This window comes from Pholcus phalangioides, unplaced genomic scaffold (assembly GCF_987345545.1).
Source record: "Pholcus phalangioides strain wild (caught in Gottingen) unplaced genomic scaffold, Ppha-v1.0 ptg000009l_1, whole genome shotgun sequence".
Taxonomy (NCBI): domain Eukaryota; kingdom Metazoa; phylum Arthropoda; class Arachnida; order Araneae; family Pholcidae; genus Pholcus; species Pholcus phalangioides.
In genome coordinates this window covers 5,201,993-5,225,206 of record NW_028301602.1, presented here as the reverse complement: position 1 = coordinate 5,225,206, position 23,214 = coordinate 5,201,993, and the positions used below count along the sequence as shown (strand labels likewise).

The 23,214-nt window shown below is 37.0% G+C and overlaps 1 protein-coding gene across 3 annotated transcripts; it reads left to right on the top strand.

Moving 5' to 3' along the window:
* The first annotated feature begins 1,865 nt into the window (after positions 1-1,865).
* Positions 1,866-18,394, top strand: LOC149081660 (RNA 2',3'-cyclic phosphatase ANGEL2-like). 3 transcript variants are annotated; one of them, XM_089237072.1, is made up of 5 exons: positions 1,866-1,956; positions 2,049-2,278; positions 4,575-4,816; positions 13,366-13,435; positions 15,051-18,378. In XM_089237072.1, the coding sequence occupies exons 2-5, from the start codon at positions 2,251-2,253 to the stop codon at positions 16,127-16,129; spliced, it is 1,419 nt and encodes a 472-aa protein (XP_089093198.1). In that variant the 5' UTR covers positions 1,866-1,956; positions 2,049-2,250; the 3' UTR covers positions 16,130-18,378. The 3 variants fall into 3 exon arrangements, with proteins under 3 accessions (XP_089093198.1, XP_089093196.1, XP_089093197.1); XM_089237070.1 differs by having other exon boundaries at positions 1,878-2,299; positions 15,051-18,379; XM_089237071.1 differs by having other exon boundaries at positions 1,891-2,278; positions 15,051-18,394.
* The last annotated feature ends 4,820 nt before the right edge of the window (positions 18,395-23,214 follow it).

Sequence of the window (23,214 nt, the reverse complement as noted above, 5' to 3'; positions counted from 1 at the left end):
TATCTTTCATTAATCCTGAAGTTATATCTTTCATTAATCCTGAAGTTATATCTTTCATTAATCCTGAAGTTATATCTTTCATTAATCCTGAAGTTATATCTTTCATTAATATTGAATTTACCTCTTCCATTAAAACTGAAATGATCTCTTTCATCATTAATACTGAAATGATCTCTTTCATCATTAATACTGAAATGATCTCTTTCATCATTAATACTGAAATCATCTCTTTCATCATTAATACTGAAATGATCTCTTTCATCATTAATACTGAAATCATCTCTTTCATCATTAATACTGAAATCATCTTCCATTAATACTGAAATCATCTTCCATTAATACTGAAATCATCTTCCATTAATACTGAAATCATCTTCCATTAATACTGAAATCATCTTCCATTAATACTGAAATCATCTTCCATTAATACTGAAATCATCTTCCATTAATACTGAAATCATCTCTTTAAAATTGATTTTTTAATTATCTCTTTCATTGATTTTTTAATTATCTCTTTCATTGATTTTTTAATTATCTCTTTCATTGATTTTTTAATTATCTCTTTCATTGATTTTTTAATTATCTCTTTCATTGATTTTTTAATTATCTCTTTCATTGATTTTTTAATTATCTCTTTCATTTATTTTGTAATTATATCTTTCCTTAATTCTGGAATTAAGTGTTTTAAACTCCTATTATGCCATTAGAAAATGATGGGGATTGTGTGTTTTCACCGGGTCACGTGATCTTTCGACGAATGATGTTGGCGACACCGACCGGAGGACCGGACAGATAGTCTCATGATCTTTAGCTTCGTTGGCCTTGAATTGAGTCGGATGTGACCAGGGACACAACTGGGGGGATGAGAACAGGTGGTTCTAGTGTCGTGGGCGCTTGAATAAAGGAGGCGCTTAATTTACCCTTTAACTGATACTTCAACATAATACGGGGGCGAAAAATGTTTGCTTGGCCCGGCTGACAAATTATCTAGTTACGACTCAATTTATATGATGAGTCTGTCGCGTGTTGTGGCCCTGGGTGTGACTAGGGTAAGGCGAATTGTTATCTTAGAGAACTCATCGAGGGTGGAAAAACCAGTTTTCTGTGTAATGTAAAGTCAAAGTAACGTCTAAACGTTGACAAAATGGCATAAGGGAGGGAGCAACTATTGACTTGCAATAATACTGACATTACACTACAAAGCACTGGGGGTGATGATGAGTCAGCCTGCATTCCCACTGGCTGTTCACTACGTGTACGAACACACATACATACGGGCACGACGATTTCCGATTTTGTGGGTTGGCGCCGTTACGGATTGGTTAAAAAAGCCGAAATTCTAGTTTTTAAACAATCAGCAACTGCACCGATTTGCAGAGTTGCAGGTTCAGAAACCAGCGTGAGCTATATTTGTACCCTAGGCTAAGACGCCTTCATATAGTGTATTAAGGAGTTCTACCCTAGGCATGACCCCCTTCATCCCGGAGGCTGGGATCTCCAGCGGCCCTCTCTATTATGAATTTACACCGTGAAAAACAAAAAATATATATATTGAGAATCGTTCCGAGCAACAGGGCCTGAGCCCTGTCAGCCAGGTCCGTAACGCAAAAAACGGGAAAAAACCGGGACATTTTTGCCAAAAAGTCGGGATGGCTAGAAAAAGAAAGAAAACCAGGACTGTCCCGGGAAATATGGGACGTATGCAACACTTTTCAAGTGCAAAAAATACTCGAATATGTATTTTTCCCGGTAGATGGCAACACATTTTTTGGAATGTGTGGGGAGGGGGATCAAAATTTAGTCAGAAGGGGGAATTTTTGAAGGAAATTTCCCCCCCCCCGCGAGGTTACTGTCACGAACATCAATTCAGGCTATGCGTTACAAAGCCTGAAGTCTATTTGTGGTGCTGCAGACAAAAATAAACTTCCTTGTGTGATTTCCCTCGTGATACATAGGGTATGGCGATATAGTTTCGTTTTCGTAGATTATTATTAATTGTAGGCTATTTTTACTGGCCGATATAAAGTTAATAATTGAATGCTTCGCAGCGCTAGATTAAAGTTTCCAACGAGGATCAAGCCGTCTGCCGCTACTGCGTCCAGGAAAAGAGAAACGATATCGGAATCATCCGCAGTTAATGATAGCAAGCGATATCTATGTGGAGGAGGCGTTATCGACGAATCCGAGCTGCTGTTATCTAAGACAACGAGTTGCGCTCATCGACACAACCAACGAAGAACTGATACTCCAATGGATCATCGACAAGTTGCCAATCGCCGTAAGGACCTTGTTTCGAAAAGTAATGTTCTTGAAAGTGGTGTTTCACTTTGTATTGCTTACAAGATATGGTCGAAAACAGTTTTTGGCGATGTGTGGGTGATTTTTTTTTTCTTTGGTGCGAAAAACTTCCGAAATCATTACGAAAAGTAGCCAAGAGTGAAACTGAGTCATGCTTTCGGAGTCTCTTGCCAAAGAAAAAAATCGCCAGCACATTGCCAAAAAGTAAATAATACTGTTCAAACAAAAAAAACAATTGAGAACAGGTGCTGTATAATCCAGAGATTGGCGATTTCTGGCGGTTTTTTTTTCATCGCCAAACATGTCCGACGTCCCGATCAAAAGTCGCCAAGGCCGTTAGACACTGCGGACGCCGAAAAAAAAAAAATCTCCAGCATGGAAAACAATAATAAAAACCCATTCAAATATGAAAAATATCATGAAACATAAAATATAATAGTATATTTAAATAAACAATGGTCCTGCATGCAGATGTCTGTGAACTACTACTACTTCACCAAACACCAACTCTGGCCATATCGCTATAGTGCAATTTACTGCCATTAGTGAGATGGGTTGGAAGTGAAGGTGCTGTCTATCAGTGGTCGCCTCGAGTTCGTTAGGGAAAATATCTTATCAATATCCTCCCTTGGGTTCGAACCCGGGATCCTGACAACAACCTTCGCGATGGTAGACGAGCATCTTACCACCATGCCACTCGGGCATGGATGTCTGTGAACAAACATGTGGTGAAATGAAAATTATTTTCAATTACATATTTCTGACAAAAAAAGTAGCCAAGAGAAGGAAATTTAATAAAAACACTCATCTCTTTTTTCCCTGAATAAACCTAATTTATGAATTAATTTACAATTCTAATTGATTTTAATTAGTCAACTGTCCCAATTAATTTCTCAGAGCGTTACCAGCAGTGCCCACTTTTTTTTTTGAAGATGCGCACGCTTTTTCCCTTTTTTTTCCTTTTCTTGGAAGTTTGAAATATTAAAATATTTTTTTATAGCTCGAATATGTCAAGATGTAATATGACACCCCAAAAGTGGGGGGGGGGGTCATAATGTCCTGTGACTAAAATAAATGCTGTTGATGGATTTATGTGGACCCATAGTAGTTGAACCTTTGCTAAAAGATATATGAGTAAGCGATGGTGATGCAGCTTTGCAAAACATGACAAAGATAATAGTAATAATAATCTCAGACCTTGAAATATAATTGTTCAACCCCATCTAGTGATGAGATAATAAAGTAGAAGGATGGCTGTAGAGATGGCAGCACATGTGTGACAAATTATTTCGTCATATCTATGTGAAAAGGACATAAAAGTCTGCGTGTCTGCAAAAATGCCGCCGTAGGCACCACCATTACATATATCACTACCGCAAATGCTGTCTTAACCACTTCAATGGTGAGAATGGCCGAAAGAAGTCTGCACGTCGGCAAATGCCGTCGTAAGCATCACCATTACGTATGGCAGAAACAGCAAATGCCGTCGTAACCACTTGACTGGTTAAAGGAGGTTCAAATGATGGCCATATTCTTCTTAACCTTCTCAATACAAAATTTGATAGGTTGCGACTGGTGTTGCAGGATTTGAACTAATGTTTTCTAAATGTTTGAAATGGAAAAGAAACATGATGGTTAAAATTTTCATTTGGCTATAAACAATTGGGAAAAAAATATTTAAAATTATAAAAAAATGAAATATGAAAGTATAATGGTCCTAAAAATATATATTATTGGGGAAAAATAACATATTTTTGTTTCAAGATAGGAAAATTATTTCAAAACTTGAAGAAATTTTTTTAAGGAATGAAAGTTTTTTCGAGCAAATTTTAAAAATCTATTGATGAAAAAATTAAAAACAGAATCGCGACTTTTCAGAAACTGGAGTATAAAAGTGATGAAAAAAAAAAGTTTTGCGTCCAAAATATTTAATGCAACTTGTTGGGGACACAATTTTGTGAGAATGACCCATAAAAATAGTGAAATGCAAAAAACAGCAAAAAATGTCTAAATATTTTAAAGTAAAAAAATGTCTGTTTCAATTTGAACATAGTTTAATTAGTATAAGTGATTGGCTATCAGACCATCAATATATCAGAAGGACCATCAATTAGCTGTAGAAGTACCAGCCATTCCTTATACAGGGATGGTATTTTTAACGATTAAAAGAAGTTTGAACTTGGTTTGTAATGTGTGAAAAATCTAATAGACTTGATTTCATTTTGTTTCACTCTCAATTATATGGAATTTGTTTAACCATAATCATTTTATTTTAGAGAAGATAAGAGATCATATCTCCAGAAAACGTTGGTGGCAACTTTCAGCTTTCGGCCAAAGGTATGTTCGGGGAAAAGTTCCTGATGTTGGCCTGGACTTCACCATCATGTCTTATAACATACTTGCTCAAGAGCTTTTAGAAAGTCATATGTATCTATATCCGCATTGCAAGAAAGAATTTCTCGATTGGGATTACAGACTTGAAAACCTCATGAACGAAATATCTGGCCATTTCGCAGATGTATGTGTGAAAATTTTTTGTTTTTCTTCAAAATAAAAAAATGGAAACCTCCATAAGTTGCACATTCATAACCTACACCAGTGGTTCTCAACCTTTTTTTGTCCATGGCCCCCTTTCACCCATTTCCCATTCCTGTGGCCCCCCTTGTGAACATGAATAATTTTCTACTCCCCCTTCCTTCTCCCCCCCCCCCCCCCGTTTTCCCATTAGAAGATAGTTACTCAAAAATTGTCTGAAGTATATACATATGTTAGAATTTAATTTGATTAATTTTTAATTTATGAAAATAATGAAAAATCAAAACAAACACATAACAGAATACAGTAAAAAATAGAATATTGATTTTCAATCAATGTAACAATGCAACTCTGCGCTTAAAGACGGTACAATGTCATCAAGTTACTGTAGTGGATGAAATTTGTATTGTTACCAAATTAGTTTTTTTTTGTGTGTAAACGGTTATGGTTTCATTGAGAAATGTCAGTTGTAGCTTCCAAAATACGCATTCTTATAATGATAAAATTCGCAAAAAGTGGTAGCAAGCAGTTTTATTAATTTTATTCTCTTCATGTGCGGATAAAAGTAGTAATGAGGGAGTAGCCACACAGAAATGAATCACAATTGAAAAGTTCTTCCTTACACATCGTTTTAATACATGTATCAAGGATATAGGTTCATGTTGTAGTTCTACTATGAATTCAAAAAAATTAACTAAAATACGTGTGAAATTTTTCTGAATATTTGTTTGAACCTTTCATTCCAGAGAAATCATGTACGCAGTGACAACACTGTTCATGTGAACATAATAATGATTCATTATCAGGATTTCAAGCCCATCGGAAAATATAAATAATCAGATTTTCAAATAAGAAAATTATCAGTTTGTTGACTTCAATTTCGATACGTGAAAATCTGATATTTCGTTGGATGACAAGTTACCTTCAAGTGGCTTTTTGGTTCATAATATGACCGCTCTCTCGCAGGCGGACGAAGCAACGTGCAAGTTGGCTTAAACACAGGGCAATATTTCGCATAACAGTCTATACTATAATCAGGGCGCATAGGTAACGGGGCATATGACATTTTACTGGCGAACCATTGGTCCTAGAAGCATACTTCCACTTGGAAAAAGTACCCAAATAATGTGTAGTACTCAGATATTTGATTCATGTTGCCAGGGGTTACATGGTTATTAAAATAAAAATGTTAACTCTTTATGTGGACACCCTGTGCCCCAAAACCCAATGTGAAAGTTGTTTCCCGGTCTCCGACAAAAAAATTCAACGTTTCTAAGTGCAATATTCACTGAGATATTCGAAGAAAGTTGGAAAAAAAAAAAACCAGCATTAAATACGGGGAAACCATTTTATCTGTTAGTGTTTTTTCCCAAATTTCCTCAATTTTTCGAATTCGCATATCTCGGTGAATATTGCACTTAGAAACGTGAAATTATTTTAGTTGGCATCGGGGAAAGACAGAGCAACGACTTCCTAATTGGGTTCTTTATCGCACGGGGACGGTGTAAAAAGTTGGGGTTTTTTATTTTATTTTATAACTATACAGCCCCTTACAACATGAATGACATATCTGAGTTGGTCACGTGATTTGGATACTTTTTCTAGTTGTATGTCGTTGGGTATATGTTGGGTATGTCTCTAAGACTAACGGCCCGCCAGTAAAGTGCCATACGCCCTGTTACCCATGAGCCTGCATATACACGTAAAAAAATAGTTTGGAACGAAATAAAGTCGACTCTCGTTTTAACGAATACTGTTATAACGGGAAAAAATATCGTTTTTACGAAAACTTTTCTAATCCCCGAGTAAGTTTACATAGGAACAATATAAAAATCTGGAATTCCTTTGTAACGAAATTTCGTTATTACGAAGTGATTTCTCCGATATCTTGGCGTTCATTATAATGGGGTTTAACTGTATTCAACTCCCCCCCCCCCCCCCCCCCAAAAAAAAAAAATCTGACATTTTTGCACTAAAGTAATTGAACTTCGGCAATTTGATCTGAAAACAGTCCTTTTTATAATAATTATGTCCTTTTTACTTCTTTAAATTTAGGAAGGAAACAAAAGGAAGAAAGGGTGGGTAGAAAAAAAGAAAAATTACCAAGACGGGCTCGGTTGTGCGTAAATGTCTCGAAATTCCACTTGTGCGCAAGGGGATTCGCGCCTCACTCTCAGTTTTACGACAAAATTTGACATTTATGAGACGTTTGACTACCGTCACGATTAATCTCTATATATAGCTTTCAATATTAAAATATTTCATTTATACGAAGAATAATTTCAATTATTTGGCATTTTCATTTTGATTCGAACTCTCTAAATCTTTGGTATTTAGACATCATTTCTATATATCAAATCCACAAGATTTTTGTAGATTGTGAAAATGCGTCGCTGAATTGGTTTTGCATGCGTATTATCAACACTAAAAACCATAAATTTTAGGTTGACAGATACAAAGAGATGAATTCAGCCGGTTACGGACATTTCAAAGTGAAGACTTACGTGAGAATTTATTGTACTTTTCTGAAAATCAGCAGACGCAGTGAGTCTCAAATAAACAGATTTAAATTGCTTTAAATGTGGTCATACGCCCTTTAAGAATTTTTTTTCTAATGTCCACAACATTGTTCTTGCAGGATAGGAAAATTGCATTGAAATTATTTGGGATGTTGCAGGCCAGTAGTAGGCGCCTATCGACATTTGACTTGTTTATCGACAGTTACTTGAATAGGGGAAAATTTGCGAAAAAGATATGCTATATATATGCTATTCTATGCATTTTGTTTGCAATTAAATTTTTTTAATCAGAGTGACAAAAAAAATTTAATTTCATAAATTTTTTCGTGGCCCCCTTACCAGTAGCCGTGGCTCCCCTTTTGCGAGATTTTCATCCGTGGCCCCCCTGGAATATCCTAGGGCCCACCTGGGGCCATATGGCCCCCGGTTGAGAACCACTGACCTACACTATCCATCCTTTGTCTATTGGAGCCTAAGGCTCATGCCACTTGTGCTTCCCCTCCCAATAAATCTTGTGTGAGAGGCTACACTACTTACAATAAATGCACCTTATACACATTGCTCTGCAGAATCTCTAATGATCAGTAGGGAAGATGTGTGACAGTGGGAAGAGTGGGACAACTGCTTTCGTGCAGTAATTTGCTCCTGTTTTTTCCAATGTATGAAGTTTTCAATGCTTAACATTTATTGCTAACAAACTTTGGGCAAAAAATATTTACCTTGTTATAAATTTTTTTTAAAATCATTTTCGCTATTAAAAAGTAAATAAATAGGCCTACATTTTTCATTTTGTTAAATAATTTTTTGGTTTCATAGCCAAAATAAATAATTTAATACAAATTGGATGGATAATAGAAAGAAGAGAACGTCTCTAAATATATTTAGTCATTGAAGCCTAAAACTATTTGGTTTTTGTTTGAGGCTTTTTTATGCATGAATTCAATAGAGGGAGAAATGGGACATCCTCAATTTAATTACTTTAATTGGCTTTTTTATTTGAAAATACTTGGTAATATGATTATTAGATAGTTTTCTTGTATTAAGAAGCATTCAACTTTGCAAACACATACAAAAGTCAAAAGTATAACAATAGGATACACCATGAAATTGAGAACACACACACATACAAAAATGCCGTCTATGTGGCTCCAAAAGATAACTGTCCTTCCATCAAACCTACAAGGTTGATATTTTCTGTGTTTACACATGCAAGAAAAATAAATAAAAATTAGCAAAAAATAATAATAAAATAAAAGTAATATATATGTATTTTTTTCTTTTATTTTGAATATTTCCATTCGCTTAGCTGCCAATTTGAACCAAAGTACATTACAATGTTATTAGGTTTTCTATTTGCATGAAGACATAAAGTAATGAGATAAAATTGATTAAAAAAATATGAAACAGGCAATTGTGTAATTTTAAAATTTTAAGATCTTTTGTTCAGATATTTTGATTAATGTTTGTGAGAATCTGTAGTAATTTGTTGTTCTTGAACAGATACAATTTTTTTTCAAATTATTCATACAATGTGTCATTATTTTATTTAAATGTGTTCACAGGAATATAATTTTCCAAAGTTTTATCAATATTGTGGTTGTAATTTGAATAGTTCTTTCAATTGTAAATTTAGTTTAACTTCATAGCACTTCAGTGTTAATTAAACTTTTCCATTTTAATTATTGTCCCATTCCTCCCATATGGAATGGGACAAATTTTTTCCAAATTCAAATTTCTCATAAAAAAATGAATTACTGATTTTGGAGTGTCATATTTTTTCCTTATCTCAAAAGTGCTAAGGCTCTTGATTTATCCATCGCAAGGTTTAAAATTTTACAGAAATTTTTTTTAAATTTTTTTTTGAAAAATGTTCCATACCCCTTCCCATTCTCCCCTACATGCAGGAATGTGTTTTGTGTGTGTATATGAGTAGCCCTGATGTATCTATGTTGTCAGAGTTGTGCTGATTCATGTTCTTGCTACTGCCATCTGTCTTGCATATTTTTGTGAGTAGACTGCACCCCTTCCTACAAGTAACTCACAAATATACAGTATAAAGCACCTCCCCCCATTACCAATGAACAGCATTGAATACTCCCATATTTGTACCATATAGGATGCCCTACTACATTTATTTTCATATTGGTTACCCTCTTCAAACCTAAGAAACAAAAACTGGCTATTAAAAATATTTTTTTATTATGTTTATTGCGTGTCAAAATGGCCTTTAGAAAAATGTTTAATTAATTAAATTTGATTTGATATCTTTACTAGGACTATTTGAGTTAGATACATTCATGTGTACCCCAGGTCTTGACTTGGAAAAAAAAATTATTAAATCCATTTAATCAAGGTACACATGTGTACCTTCATGTTTAACAGTTTTATCTTCTAAGATTCTGTATACACTTCTGCTGGGTCACCAGTATGTAGACATGGTGTACTAGAAAACTTCCTGATATAAAGGGCTGGCATTTTCTTTTTTGTCTGTTCTCTACCCTTTAAATTGTCCTGCTTAGATGACCCTGCAAGCAGGCAAGTAGCTATATTACTGCAAGCGTAAGTGACCTCTCTAGGCCATTAGTGCACACAAGTTATCCCACAATGAAAAAAATAGTGACACTGATTAGGGCATGTTCAATGATATTGCTCCTGATTAAGTCAAATGCTAATCGTTTTGTCGTGCATAATTTTATTATAACCTGCAGAATTCACACGCCTTCAGTATCATCTATCATGGGATTGTTTGTTGCAGGATTTACTTTAAATTGAATAAGAAAATGTGTACCTTCATGTTTAACAGTTTTATCTTCTAAGATTGAAACCATATGGGTTTAACTTGAGAACAAAAGACGTCATAAGCTTATTGTTGGGGTTTGTTACAATCCACCGAATAGGGATCAAAACTACATCGCCAAAATGCATGATGAAATTTCCTACATGTGTAAGCGAAAGAGGGTTCTCATACTAGGGGATTTCAATTACCCGGGTATTGATTGGGAGAACCTTTCATCTGGAAATCAGTATGAAAGAGACTTTCTTAAGTTGGTGCTCGAAAATTTTTTGTATCAGCATGTATCAGAAGCCACTAGGGGTACTGCTATTTTGGATTTAGTTCTTACTAGTTCTGAGGATCTAGTTGAACATGTTTCGGTGGGGGAAGAGTTTTCTTCCAGTGATCATCGTATCGTCAGATTTCACTGTAACTTTTCCTCGGGTAAGGTTGATAACAAAAGACTGGTTCCTTGTTTTCGGAGAACTAACTTTGATGTTTTGCGAAGAAGGTTAGCGGAAGTTTTCAAAGACCGGTTGGAATCAGTAGGGGTGGTAAGTCAATGGGAAGAATTTAGTACGAAGCTGTCCTCTGTTTTGCACGACGTCATACCCTTTGTTCGAAAAAAGCGTGTTTGTACATCACACCCTCTATGGTTCACGGATAGCGTGCGGAACCTTTATCTTGAAAAGAAAAGAGCATTCAGGGAATATAAAAGTGGACGAGGTGACCTATCATTGTTTACTGATAAAAGAAGACTGTTGAAGAAAGCGATAAGGGATAGTAAAAAGCAAGTTGAATCTAGGTTGGCAGATAACATTGGCTCTGACCCAAAATCATTTTTTCGATACGTCAATAATGGATGTAAGGGGACAGTTGGCCCCCTCTCGATAGGAGGCTCAAAAGTAGAGAGCAATGTAGGCATGTGTAGTGCTTTCAATGACTTTTTCGCGTCGGTTTTTAATGGAGATAATGATATTCGATATACGGGTGTTGCATGGGGTAATAAAACGCTCAACGATATTCAAGTGGAAGACGTGGAGATCCTAAATCTTCTAAGAAATGTATGTGCAAGCAAAGCACCAGGACCAGATGATATCTATCCCAGGGTTCTCAGGGAAGGTGCTAATGAATTGTTGGGGCCAGTCGCACAGATATACAGGAGTAGTGTTGCTGAGGGTATCGTCCCGAGAGATTGGAAACTGGCTAACGTTGTTCCGATATTTAAGAAGGGTAGTAGAGAAGTGGTGTCTAATTATCGTCCAGTGAGTTTGACGAGCTCCCTCTCGAAAATTTTGGAAATTATCATCAAAAGGCAGTTTGTGAAGTGGATAGACGAGAATAATGTATTGTCGGATAATCAGCATGGGTTCAGGAAGGGGAAGTCATGTGTAACTAACCTCCTTTGCTTCTATGATTACGTGACTAAGGCTTTGGTTAAAACCAAAATGTCGACGTTGTTTACCTTGATTTCCAGAAGGCATTCGATCGGGTCCAACATGGCAAACTCTTGAAGCGTTTACACGAGATTGGAATAGGGGGCAACTTGCTGAATTGGATAGAATCGTGGTTAAGAGATAGGTCGCAACGAGTTATGGTGAACGGGGAATTCTCTGGTTGGACAGACGTCACAAGTGGAGTTCCTCAGGGAAGTGTCCTTGGCCCCATACTTTTTTCACTTTTTATCGACAAACTCGATCAGGGTATCGATGGAATTACTAGCAAATTCGCAGATGATGTGAAGCTAATGGGGGTAATCGGAAATGAAAGCGATAGGGAGTTGCTCCAGACCAACTTAAACAAGATTGCAGCATGGGCAAATGAATGGAGCATGACGTTTAGCGTAGATAAGTGCATGGTCGCTCATTTTGGTTCGAACAACCCACGGTTCTCTTACGAGTTGAATGGTGTCACTATCCCGGATGCAACTAGAGTCACCGATTTGGGAATTCTCATTGACGAGCGACTTAAGTTTTCTGAACATTGTTCAGCGGTTGTCAAAAAAGCGAATAGAATGCTTGGTCTCATTTTCAAAAAGGTCTCTTCGCGTTCTCCTAAAGTCATTCTTCCGCTTTTTCGAGGCTTAGTTCGCCCTGGACTGGAGTATGCTGTAAGGTTTTGGAGACCATACCTACAGAGGGACATAGACTTGGTTGAAGGGGTGCAGAGAAGAGCTACGCGTGTCCTTATTGGCACACAGGGCTTGAGTTATGAAGAAAGACTTCATTTTTTGAATATGTTTACATTGGATGAACGCAGGTGTCGAGGAGATATGATCGAAGTGTTCAAAATTTTCAATGGGATGGATAGGATGGACCATGAACTTTTAGTACACCGCCAATCGACTGCTTTTACAAGGGGACACCAGTATCGATTGGTGAGGGACAATGCAAGGTTATGGTGTCGCAGGGAATTTTTCTCCAATAGGGTTGTTAATAAATGGAATAGCTTACCCCCGGAGGTAGTAAATTGTAACACAATTGACACGTTTAAAAAGAAATACGATAAACATGTTGGGGTAAATCGAGAAGCTATCCATTCTTAGAATAAGACAACCATAAGTATTCTTTATGGGCATTGTATAATATTTTATCATGTGTTATATTGTTTGTAATTTGTGTTAATTGCATTTTTAATTGGGTTGCTGTATTTTTGAAATATATGACAACCATATTTTTATGGGCATCTTTTTATCAGCCACCTCGTTGGGCATTTTGCCTGTTGTGGCGTTGTATTTGTATTTGTATTTGTATAAGATTCTGTATACACTTCTGCTGGGTCACCAGTATGTAGGTAGACATGGTGTACTAGAAAACTTACTGATATAAAGGGCTGGCATTTTCTTTTTTGTCTGTTCTCTACCCTTTAAATTGTCCTGCTTAGATGACCCTGCAAGTAGGCAAGTAGCTATATTACTGCAAGCGTAAGTGACCTCTCTAGGCCATTAGTGCACACAAGTTATCCCACAATGAAAAAAATAGTGACACTGATTAGGGCATGTTCAATGATATTGCTCCTGATTAGGTCAAATGCTAATCGTTTTGTCGTGCATAATTTTATTATAACCTGCAGAATTCACACGCCTTCAGTATCATCTATCATGGGATTGTTTGTTGCAGGATTTACTTTAAATTGAATAAGAAAAGTTTCAAATTTATTTCAACCCACTCAGGTGATTTCTATTATGTTTGTCAGTCCAGGACTTCTTTACCATATCAGTTTGATTACATTCTCTTTCAGGTTGTTTGTCTACAAGAAGTACAAGAAAATCATCTCAATGATCATTTCAGACCATTCATGAAAGAAATGGGTAATTTCAGCATTTTTACTGGCCTAGTACAGTCGATGCTCAATTTTACGAACCTCCAATTTAAAAACTTCACGTTTTTACAAACTAATCTTCTGGTCCCAAACAATGTACTATTCCTTTAAATATCATTCCTATTTACAAACTTGAACTATTTTTTAGTGTGTGCGGGTTCGTAAAAACAAGCATCGACTTTGTTTATATATATATATATATGTGTGTGTGTGTGTGTGATGAAAACTTTTTTATCTCGGTAAATTTTGTGGTTTTTTTTTTTTTCCAAATCCATTTTACACCTTGTTCAATTACCGTGTCTCATCCAGACATTATGCTATAAATTACATGCAGAACCTACTCTTTCCACAATATTTAAGCGATACTAAATTCCTGTTGTTGTGACAGTAATTCTGAAGGTGGTATGCTCTAAAATTTAAATAATATATTTTAAAATAAACCTTAACTGATGGCATCACTTCAACTAATGGCATAAAGGCTGAAACACACTATACTGATGTAACAAGATTTCTCGTCATGCCGGAGATGTTGTAAATTCTGATTCGTAGAAATGCTGTGACATGGGAATTCTACATAGTTTGTATGTCACAGAATTTCGACAAATAAGATTTAACAAATTTGTCATAGTGTGTTTCGGCCTTTATGCATCTCTTCAAACATCAGACCACTGTACACACCATATAATGTCTACTACTACTAAACCACACATGTACATCGTCCATATTCCTCTGCAGAACTTCTAACGAATTGATACATGTTGGAATGCGCATCTCTGTGTTGTGAACCTAATGTGAAGCTTGTTTCTGTGTAATGTGTGAAAATTTTTACCGTTGTAGGCCTGTTGAACCATATGATGTCTGATATGATCCCACGTCATAGTAATGTGTACTGGCCTTTAGATTCATAGAATGTTGCCTCATCTGAAAAATATGATTCTGGAGGTGGCTCACTGATGATGATAACTGAGCTAACATATCCACAGAACAATTTGCATCTACTCTTTTGGTGGCACCGATTTTTTAAAAAAATTTTCTCTTCGTTTGCTCGTAGCCATTGCAGTGTGCACAATGACGCTTTCAAAAAATTTGTCCTTAAACTTGCAGATTTGGGTAGTCACATTTTTTTAATATGTGCAGGGCTGTAACTAGGCTGGGGCAGCCAGGGCACCCGAGCTGAATGGGGCCTCACAAAAAATTTACACTTATTGAGCATAATTTTCCCTTCCTAAGAGGGCCCCCCCCCCCAAGAAAATGTCTGCCCCGGGGCTCCAAGAAGGCATGCTACGTCCCTGCCTATGTGACATTACTTATTTTTAATCACGCGAGCTGTTTGAAATTAGTGACATTTGATCCAGACACACAAACAGGTTTTTTTAACTACCCACCCTGCAGTCGGTTTTTCCAAAACATAATATTATTTCATTTTTGTCATTCAAAGCATTATAGTTATCATGTAGTATGTCATACTTGTATTATTTGTGTGTGTGTGGATGGATGCGAAATTGAATTGTCATACAGTTAAATTATGATATTTATGAATATTATGAAGTATGATACTAACAATAATTATATTAGTGAACTCAATTTATTTTTATCTCTTATAGGGTATAAATACATCTATAAGAAAAGATCTGGGGAAAAAACCGATGGTTGTGCAATTTTTTTCAAGTCTGAAGTTTTTGCTCTGGCTGCCTTCAAAGCAGTGGAGTACAAAAAAGATGATGTTGCCATATTAGACAGAGACAATGTAGGAGTTATTGCAATTTTGAGACCTAGGGATGAAGCTTTTCGTGATATCCGACTTTGCGTTGCTACGACACATCTGTTGTATAATCCTAGAAGGGGAGACATCAAATTATCACAGATTCGATTACTCATTGCGGAAATTGGAAAGCTGATAAATGCCAGTACAGCAAAAGGCCTCCAAGTATACAATCCTGTCATTTTATGCGGTGATATGAACTGTGAGCCACTCTCACCCTTATACAAATTTATCTGTTGCGGAGAAATCAGTTGTGAAGGGATGATATCTGGCAATATTTCTGGCCAAGCTAAGGGGTACAATAAAGGGAGTATAATCACCATGGATGCATTAGATTTGACAGATGTTGGCGTGAACAGTGAAACTCGGTACATAAAGAAAAAGGCTAATAAATCATCAGGGGGTGTAGTCAATCCTCGTGCTGGTCGGTCTGGGAATAATTCCATCAACATTTCTCAACCAAGCTCATCTCAAAGTCAGCCATATTCATATAACTCTTGGGAAATGGCGACTACATCAACAAATTACTGTTCTATGACATTCTCAGATGCCATTGCTTATGAGCCATCTGAAGATTGGCATGTGAAGTGTTCCTATTCGCATCCCTTTCATTTTCATTCTGTGTATCGTAACATTCATGACATCCCAGATCAAGACGAGATAACATCACACACTGAAAGTTCTATGTCTGCAGTAGATTTTATATTCTACAATTTGAAGCACCATCGCTGCCTTAAATCTCACGGAGAATGTACCAATCATGTTAGCAGGGTGGAAGGAGAGCTGAAACTTATCGGTCAATATAAACTTCCGTGCCCCAAGGATGTCCGGGACATTGGTGGATTGCCAAATTCTCACCTGTCGTCTGATCATGTGTGCCTTGTATCACGTTTTCTTCTTGCTAAGAAAAAATTAACATAAAGTTCTTTGAAAAATCCACACAAAAGATGGCTTTTTCTGATTTTGAAGCTGCACTCTGATACCGCTCTATGTTGTATAGATTCGTGTTTTAATTTTTCTTACGATTTTTTGTCTTTTTAAGGAATTTTTTTTGACTTCCCAATTATACAATTCTACCACTAATTGTTTTTCTATCAATGAATATAGACATTTTCTGTAAAGAATCAAAGTGTGTTTTCATGTAAATATTGAATTTTTTTTTTTATTTGCTTCATATTTGTGCTTTCTTCATTCATGTTTTTTATTATGATTTCTCATATCTGTGTAATAATCCTTTATCAGTCGTGGTCAGGGATGTCCGAAGCTAAAAAGAGGGTGATCAGCACCAAAATTTTAATGTGTATGAGGAATCCCCTGATTATTTTTTTGGGCTTAATATTTTGAGAAAAGTTAAAAAGCTATATCTATTACACTATCTATGTATAAGAAACTCCTATTTTTGGGACCCAATTTTTGGCAAAAAAGGATTCCTTATACAGTTAACGCTCGTTTTTACAAACCCGTACAGACTTGATAATTATTTCATAAAATCAAAAGCTTGTAAATGGGGGAAATGATGAAAAAAAATGGAAATAAAAAATAGTTATTCACATTGTTATTGATGATTTCCATAAACATCACTTATTATTGTTTGCTTCATCGCCACATTTTTTGGTAAATATAAGAATCCATAAAATAGATGTAGGATGACATTTCACGTGAATCGCGCCACTTGCCGTAGAAACAATCTTTTGATCTTCGATTAGAGCACTCTGTGTAATTTTTTGAATCCCGTATTTTTTTGGGAATTTCTGTCTTTGAAGAAAGAGTTTAGTACATTAATTTCTTGCAAAATATTTTTTTCATCTACTGTCAAGCACAGTCTTTTTCGTTTTATTGACATTGCGAAACTGCAATGACAAAGTTTTCTGCAAAAACAGTTTGCATCTTGTTTAGAAATGTCTATACACTAATGTTAAACTGCTGTCTCTCGATATAAAGATTATGGCTCTTCACTGATATTTTTTTGTTTTTCTTGGTCCTTAGAGTATCATTGTGTCAGGGTTTCACTGTTTTAACATTTTTGTTGAGCAACTCCTGAAAACGTCCTGTAAAATATATATTCAAAGCTACAATAGTTTATTAGATGGGTTGTAAATAATCAAAACCGCCAGAAACACTTTTCTTGTAGAAAAAACAGGGACAATCACCCCTCCCCAGCTCCGACATCCCTGGCCACAAAGGGAAAATTACAGTATTTCTTGGTGTAAGCACAGCAGTTCGAAAAAATAATAAAATTATATTTGTGAGCTTAAGCACCACATCAGACAATCCATTGCACCTTTCCAGGATAGGACAGAATTGAACTATTGTCCAATTACAGTTTATTGTGTTTCTAAAAATGAATATTTAACAAATTCTTTCATAATGTTTCCAATCAGCTCTAAGTAGTAGTGGCAGGATTGACAAATCCAAAAAACAAAAAAAAATATATTTAAGCAGCAGTTATCGGTGGATTGAGGTTGGTTGAGGCCTCTAGTGCAGAAGAAAATACTGTGCCCCCCCCCCGACCAAACTTGGTGTCATAAGAAAGAAGTGTAAAGTAGGGTTTTTGCTGGGTAGGCCCCCACTGTTAAATCTGCCTCTGATGCCTGGGATTTGTCAAACCCTGGTAGAATTATAGTCAATATTTGAATGGTTGTTTCATTACATTCAGGGTAAATTTCTTAGGAGAGATTATATTTTCAAAATTATATTATAAGCTCTGTATCCTTATTACACCAAGCCTAAAAAAAATTATGCTCTTGTAAAAAACTCAAGTGCTGCAGCAAATTGGACCACCAAGAAATACTGTACTTCATTTCCATTGTACTATGAAAATGATGTGAAACGCCATTTTTATCATGTTTGTTCATTTAAAATTTATTCTTCTTTTTTATAAGATATCAAAGTGATGTAATGTGCAGCAGATGTCCGAAATCATGGACTCTTAATACGTTTTTTGAAAAAGGGGCAAAATTGCAAGACTTTCCTGTGTATTGCACGTATTTCATATTGTAATATAAATATGTCCCCCCTCCCCAGAATGATTGTATATTTTTGTTTAAGAAAACAAAATTTTAAAGCTTTATTTTGAAATTCATGATGTATCAACAAAAGTGAAAATAAATGAATATATTTTTTGTTTTTTGAATACACTCGCACATGAAGGAATAAATGCTATGATAATCTAAAAAATTCCCCTTTATTTCTTATTTCCTTTTTTTTTTCAGTGTGTACAGAATGATTGTGGTTAAACAGAATGTATGGGTTATCAAAAGTTCCTGTTAATTTGAATGCTCATGGCAACTACTTTAACACCGAAATATGGTTGTTTGAATCATACTTGTTTTTGGGAGACTTTGCAACACTGTTGGGTGCCTACAATTTTATATATGATGAAACTGAAGGGAATGCACAGATTGTAACTTAACTCCTTTACGTTTGCAGATGGAATTTTTTTTGTCCAAACACCAGTAGTATAAATTCAATCCACTTCTTTGTGATTGTCTTTCCTCTGTCCTCATCATTGTGAAGCTTTATTGTAACCCTATGAACCAAAGTTGTTTCTTCCTCCCTTCTGCTTTTTCTATACTCTTAGTGATCCCCCCCCCCCATATGTATAATGTATCTTTCTACTATATTCGTGTAAAGGCAAAAAAGAACAGATAGGGCGAGGGCAAAAAAAAGAAAAATTTACTGTATACATTTTTTTTCTTATCCATGATACTGTTTTCCTTTTCTACTTATTGTCTTTTCCCTTCCTTTTTCTAACAAGGTTAAGTTATGACAAGATGTATTGCTGATTTGTCAAACAGAGATAATCTAAATTTGTTGCCAAAAGCTTGTAAGCGATGAGAGTAATTCAAGCATTCACCATCCTCACTTCAAAATATAGAAAGCAGATGGTAGCACCAGAGCAAGAACAGGTGGAAATCTTATCTCTGACGACGAAAATGTTAAGGGCCACACTTTCATATTTGCTAGGTACACATTCTTAGAAATTGCACAGAGGAATGTTTAAGAGTTGTGTGTACAGTTAAGTCAGGGCTTGTCAAATAAGAAAAACTTTCTCAGGACTTTATACTCTGCTGGCCACCGTAAATGCAACACCCTGAAGGAAGCATGCAAATAATATGAAATTTACAACATGCATTAGCGGAGGTGAGATATGCAAATGATTAGAATTTCAGCGCAGACGCACATCACGCGTGCCAGTGGCGCCACTTCAAAGCGCTATTTAAGGCTTGGAGATTTCGACGATTTGAAGTACGGCAATTGTGTTTTTCTTGTGGTTTTTTCAAAAAAAAACGATCAATTATGCCTCGTAGAAAACAGCGATCATCTTTTGATCAAGTATCCGAGTTCGACAGAGGAAGGATAGTGGCCTACCGAGATTGTGGATTATCTTTCAGGGAAATCGGTAGTCGTGTTGGACGAAACCAAACAACTGTAATGCGGATATGTGATCGTTGGATGCAGGAGGGTACGACGGACCGACGTGTTCGATCGCATCCACCTCAGTGCACCACTTCACGTGATGACAGGCGTATTGTGCGTATGGCGGTGACGGATCGCTCAGCCACATCACGAACCATAGCAAAGCACATTCAGTCTGTACCGCATCATCCAGTGCCTGCGCGTACCATTCGACGCCGTTTACAGCAGAGTGGTCTGTCCGCAAGACGTCCATTGCTTCGTCTACCCTTGACGCAGAACCACAGACGTCTCCGTCGCCAATGGTGCGATGAAAGAAGGATGTGGACGGCACAATGGAATGAAATTGTCTTTACTGACGAGTCACGCTTCTGTCTGCAACACCACGATGGTCGGATTCGAGTCTGGAGACACCGTGGAGAGAGGATGCTGAACAGCTGCGTTATGCACCGCCACACTGGTCCTGCACCGGGTATGATGGTATGGAGCGGTATTGGATATCACTCTCGCACTCCTCTAGTACGCATTGCCGGTACTTTAAAAAGCCAGCGCTACATCTCCGAGGTGTTAGAGCCAGTTGTCCTTCCTTACCTTCAGGGCTTGCCCACAGCCATATTTCAACAGGATAATGCGCGACCACACGAGGCACGCATTGTCCAAAGGTTCTTCGTCAATCGTCAGATTGAATTGCTTCCCTGGCCAGCTCGCTATCCGGATCTTTCGCCGATAGAAAACATGTGGTCCATGGTTGCTCAACGATTGACCCAGATTACATCCCCAGCTGCCACACCAGATCAACTTTGGCAACGCGTGGAAGCTGCTTGGTCTGCTGCACCCCAAGAACACATCCAAAGTCTCTTTGAATCAATGCCGAGGCGTGTGGCAGCGGTGATCTCCAACAATGGCGGCTACTCTGGCTACTGATTTTGGCAGGAACCACACTTCACAGAAGTCTATAAATTTAATCATTTGATGCTTGGTCAACATGTTATCTACAAAATAAATATTGTTGCGATATCTCTTGTCTTTCGTGGTGTTGCAATTTGGGTGGCCAGTAGTGTATTTTCTTATGTTGAGAGATAAAGTTATGAAATCAGAAAATTTTGTGGCTGTAATTCAGAGAAAGAGGTGCCAGTACCAATTCTCTAGTTGCCGTGGCATCCTGGGATTTGTCGAGCCGTAGTAGCAGATGGATAATTTAATCATGTGACTAGAAAAAAGAATAAAGACAGACTTTTCGAACAATCTCAGTAATGCTACTTCAAATATTTGAAATTGCCACCACTGTTTTCCCTGTATGCTTTCACAGGTCCAACTGGGTTTTTTTTTATAAGATTTGCAACATTTGTGATGTTATCTATGACATAACTTCAGTGATTGTTTTTATCTGTTTTTGTTTCCGAACTCCTCTGTGGTGGTGTCCGTCGGACACCACCACAGATAAAATTCCACTATAATTGTAGAACCATACTTGCACCATTCCTTGAAGTTTCGTAGGGTAAAAAAGCCATTCCCCCTCTGGAGAATTTTTACTGAACTGGTGCACATCAGAGATTTTCTGGATATTGGTGCTGAGACAAACTTCGGACAAAAAAGTTATTGGTCTCCACCGAGAACAACTTTCCTTCCGACAACAATATACAGAAAAGCTTTGATTCTTTTTCTAAACTGGTTCATGTCGGAAAGTGTTGCATGTGTGTAATTGCAGTCCAAATGTGATTTGTGTTTCAGAAGTGCGTCAAGTGCAAGCGGAAAATGCCTGAAGTTTTATGTTTCATATTTGCTGTAGCGAGACCTTTTTTTTTTGGGAGGGAGGTGGGGCTGGTATTTTCATCTGTAGTTGCCAATTTCAGCCAAACCACCACAGCAGCGCTTTCAGAGATTGAACAAGTGTTACACTTTTGCATGTCAAATATACATAGGTGGAGATAGACTTGAAAGTCTGGGGGAATGGCATGATGATTATGTGTATACAAATTGGCATATGCATTTGGGTCCAACTCCTGAGCTGAGGTTATGGTGTATCTTTGTAGCAAAACCGGTAAAAAACCCTTGAGAAGAAAAAAATATGCCCCTTCTCCCTGAGAAAATCCTATGTAAGCTCATGCATATGTGTATACACATCATATATATATTAGAGGTAGAGGGTTATTGCCTGTCTTGCCAAAAGGCAAAGAAAAAGAAACATGCAATAAATAAAGGCATAAGAATTTGTTGAAAAATTCAAAATAATTCTGAGATCGGTCTGACTCAAGTGCGTAGGCTTTTAAAAAGCTTAAGAAAATCTTTCTCCTCCAAAGAAAACACATTTAGAAGTTCCCTATAGGTTTCAAGGTGTTTGTCAACCTTGAATAGGCCTATCTATGTGCTGTTTAAATTTGGTCACTGAATTTCAGGCCCCTGCATCAATACCTTTTCCCTGAGTTCTTGGATATTAATTTATAACATTGGCCCATCCATCAACAGGCAGGAAAACATCATCCAGAAAAATGAAACCGATTATGGAGCAGCTGCTGCCATCTGACATATATATAAAAAAAGGAAAATGAAACTCACATCTCATTCATGCCATCATTGAAAACTAGATGGCAGTAAAATGATCATCTTCGCAACTGTTTTTGTACAAGATCGCACTCTGACGTTATGAACGAAAGCTGTCCTAGAGCCCTAAGCAGGCATAGAGGACGTTAATCTATCTGTATTTAGCCCAGGTCGATAAGATACTCGCCTAAAGTACCAAAGGATGTGCAGAGGTGCCGCGAGTTCGATACCCGGTTCGTCCTTGTCAGAAAACTTTCCTGACACGGGTACAACAAAAAACGGCGACATGACCACAGAAAAAATTGCTACCGCAGGGAGTTCCCCATCGAGGGGTTAGCGCACCAATCCCTCGACGAGTATAAAAAATAAGCCTGCCGTTCGGAATCGGCAATAAATTGCAGGTCCCGGTCTAATTAGCCCTCGTGTGCAGAAAATGATCGTGGTGCGACAAAAATGATCAAATGATCATGGAGGTATTATGGATATTTATTATTATCCATGGTTTAAACTGTATATTTATAGGCGCACCCAGAATTTTCTCGAGGGGGTTTTCGTTTTTTCCTGCAAAATACACTATAATCTTGGCTGGGGGGGGGGCAGAACCCCAACCCCCCCCCCCCCCCCCTTGTGGCGCCAATGTGTATACACTGAGCTATAAGTAAACTTTACTTATAGCTCAGTGTGTGTACATTAAATATTTTTTTCTCGTTTTCTTGATAATCCGCGGCTCACTTTTTTTTTCTCCTCTGGCGCTTTTTACGGAGATCTTAATGATATGGTACCCTGTATCCGTAGCATCATCAGGAACATTGCTTCATCATCTGCCTACAAATCCAAGGAGTGCGCCGCCATGTTTGTTGACATACAGACATTTGAACGGCTTTGACCAATACTTTGACCGACTTTTTAGCAAAAGTGTCCCGGTTTTTCCCGTATTTTGCAAGAAGCCTACTTGAATTTTTATTCTTTATTGAAGTCAAAGATTGAAATTATTTTCAACTTATAAATTATATTATGATAACTACACCTATAAATGAGTATATGAATCT

Bases quoted from the DNA above. Each gene is read 5' to 3' on its own strand.
- LOC149081660 (XM_089237070.1), top strand. From the start codon at position 2,038: ATGCTTCGCAGCGCTAGATTAAAGTTTCCAACGAGGATCAAGCCGTCT. The intron at 4,817-13,365 runs GTATGTGTGAAA...ATTCTCTTTCAG, and splicing joins TATCTGGCCATTTCGCAGAT to GTTGTTTGTCTACAAGAAGT. The intron at 13,436-15,050 runs GTAATTTCAGCA...TATCTCTTATAG, and splicing joins ACCATTCATGAAAGAAATGG to GGTATAAATACATCTATAAG.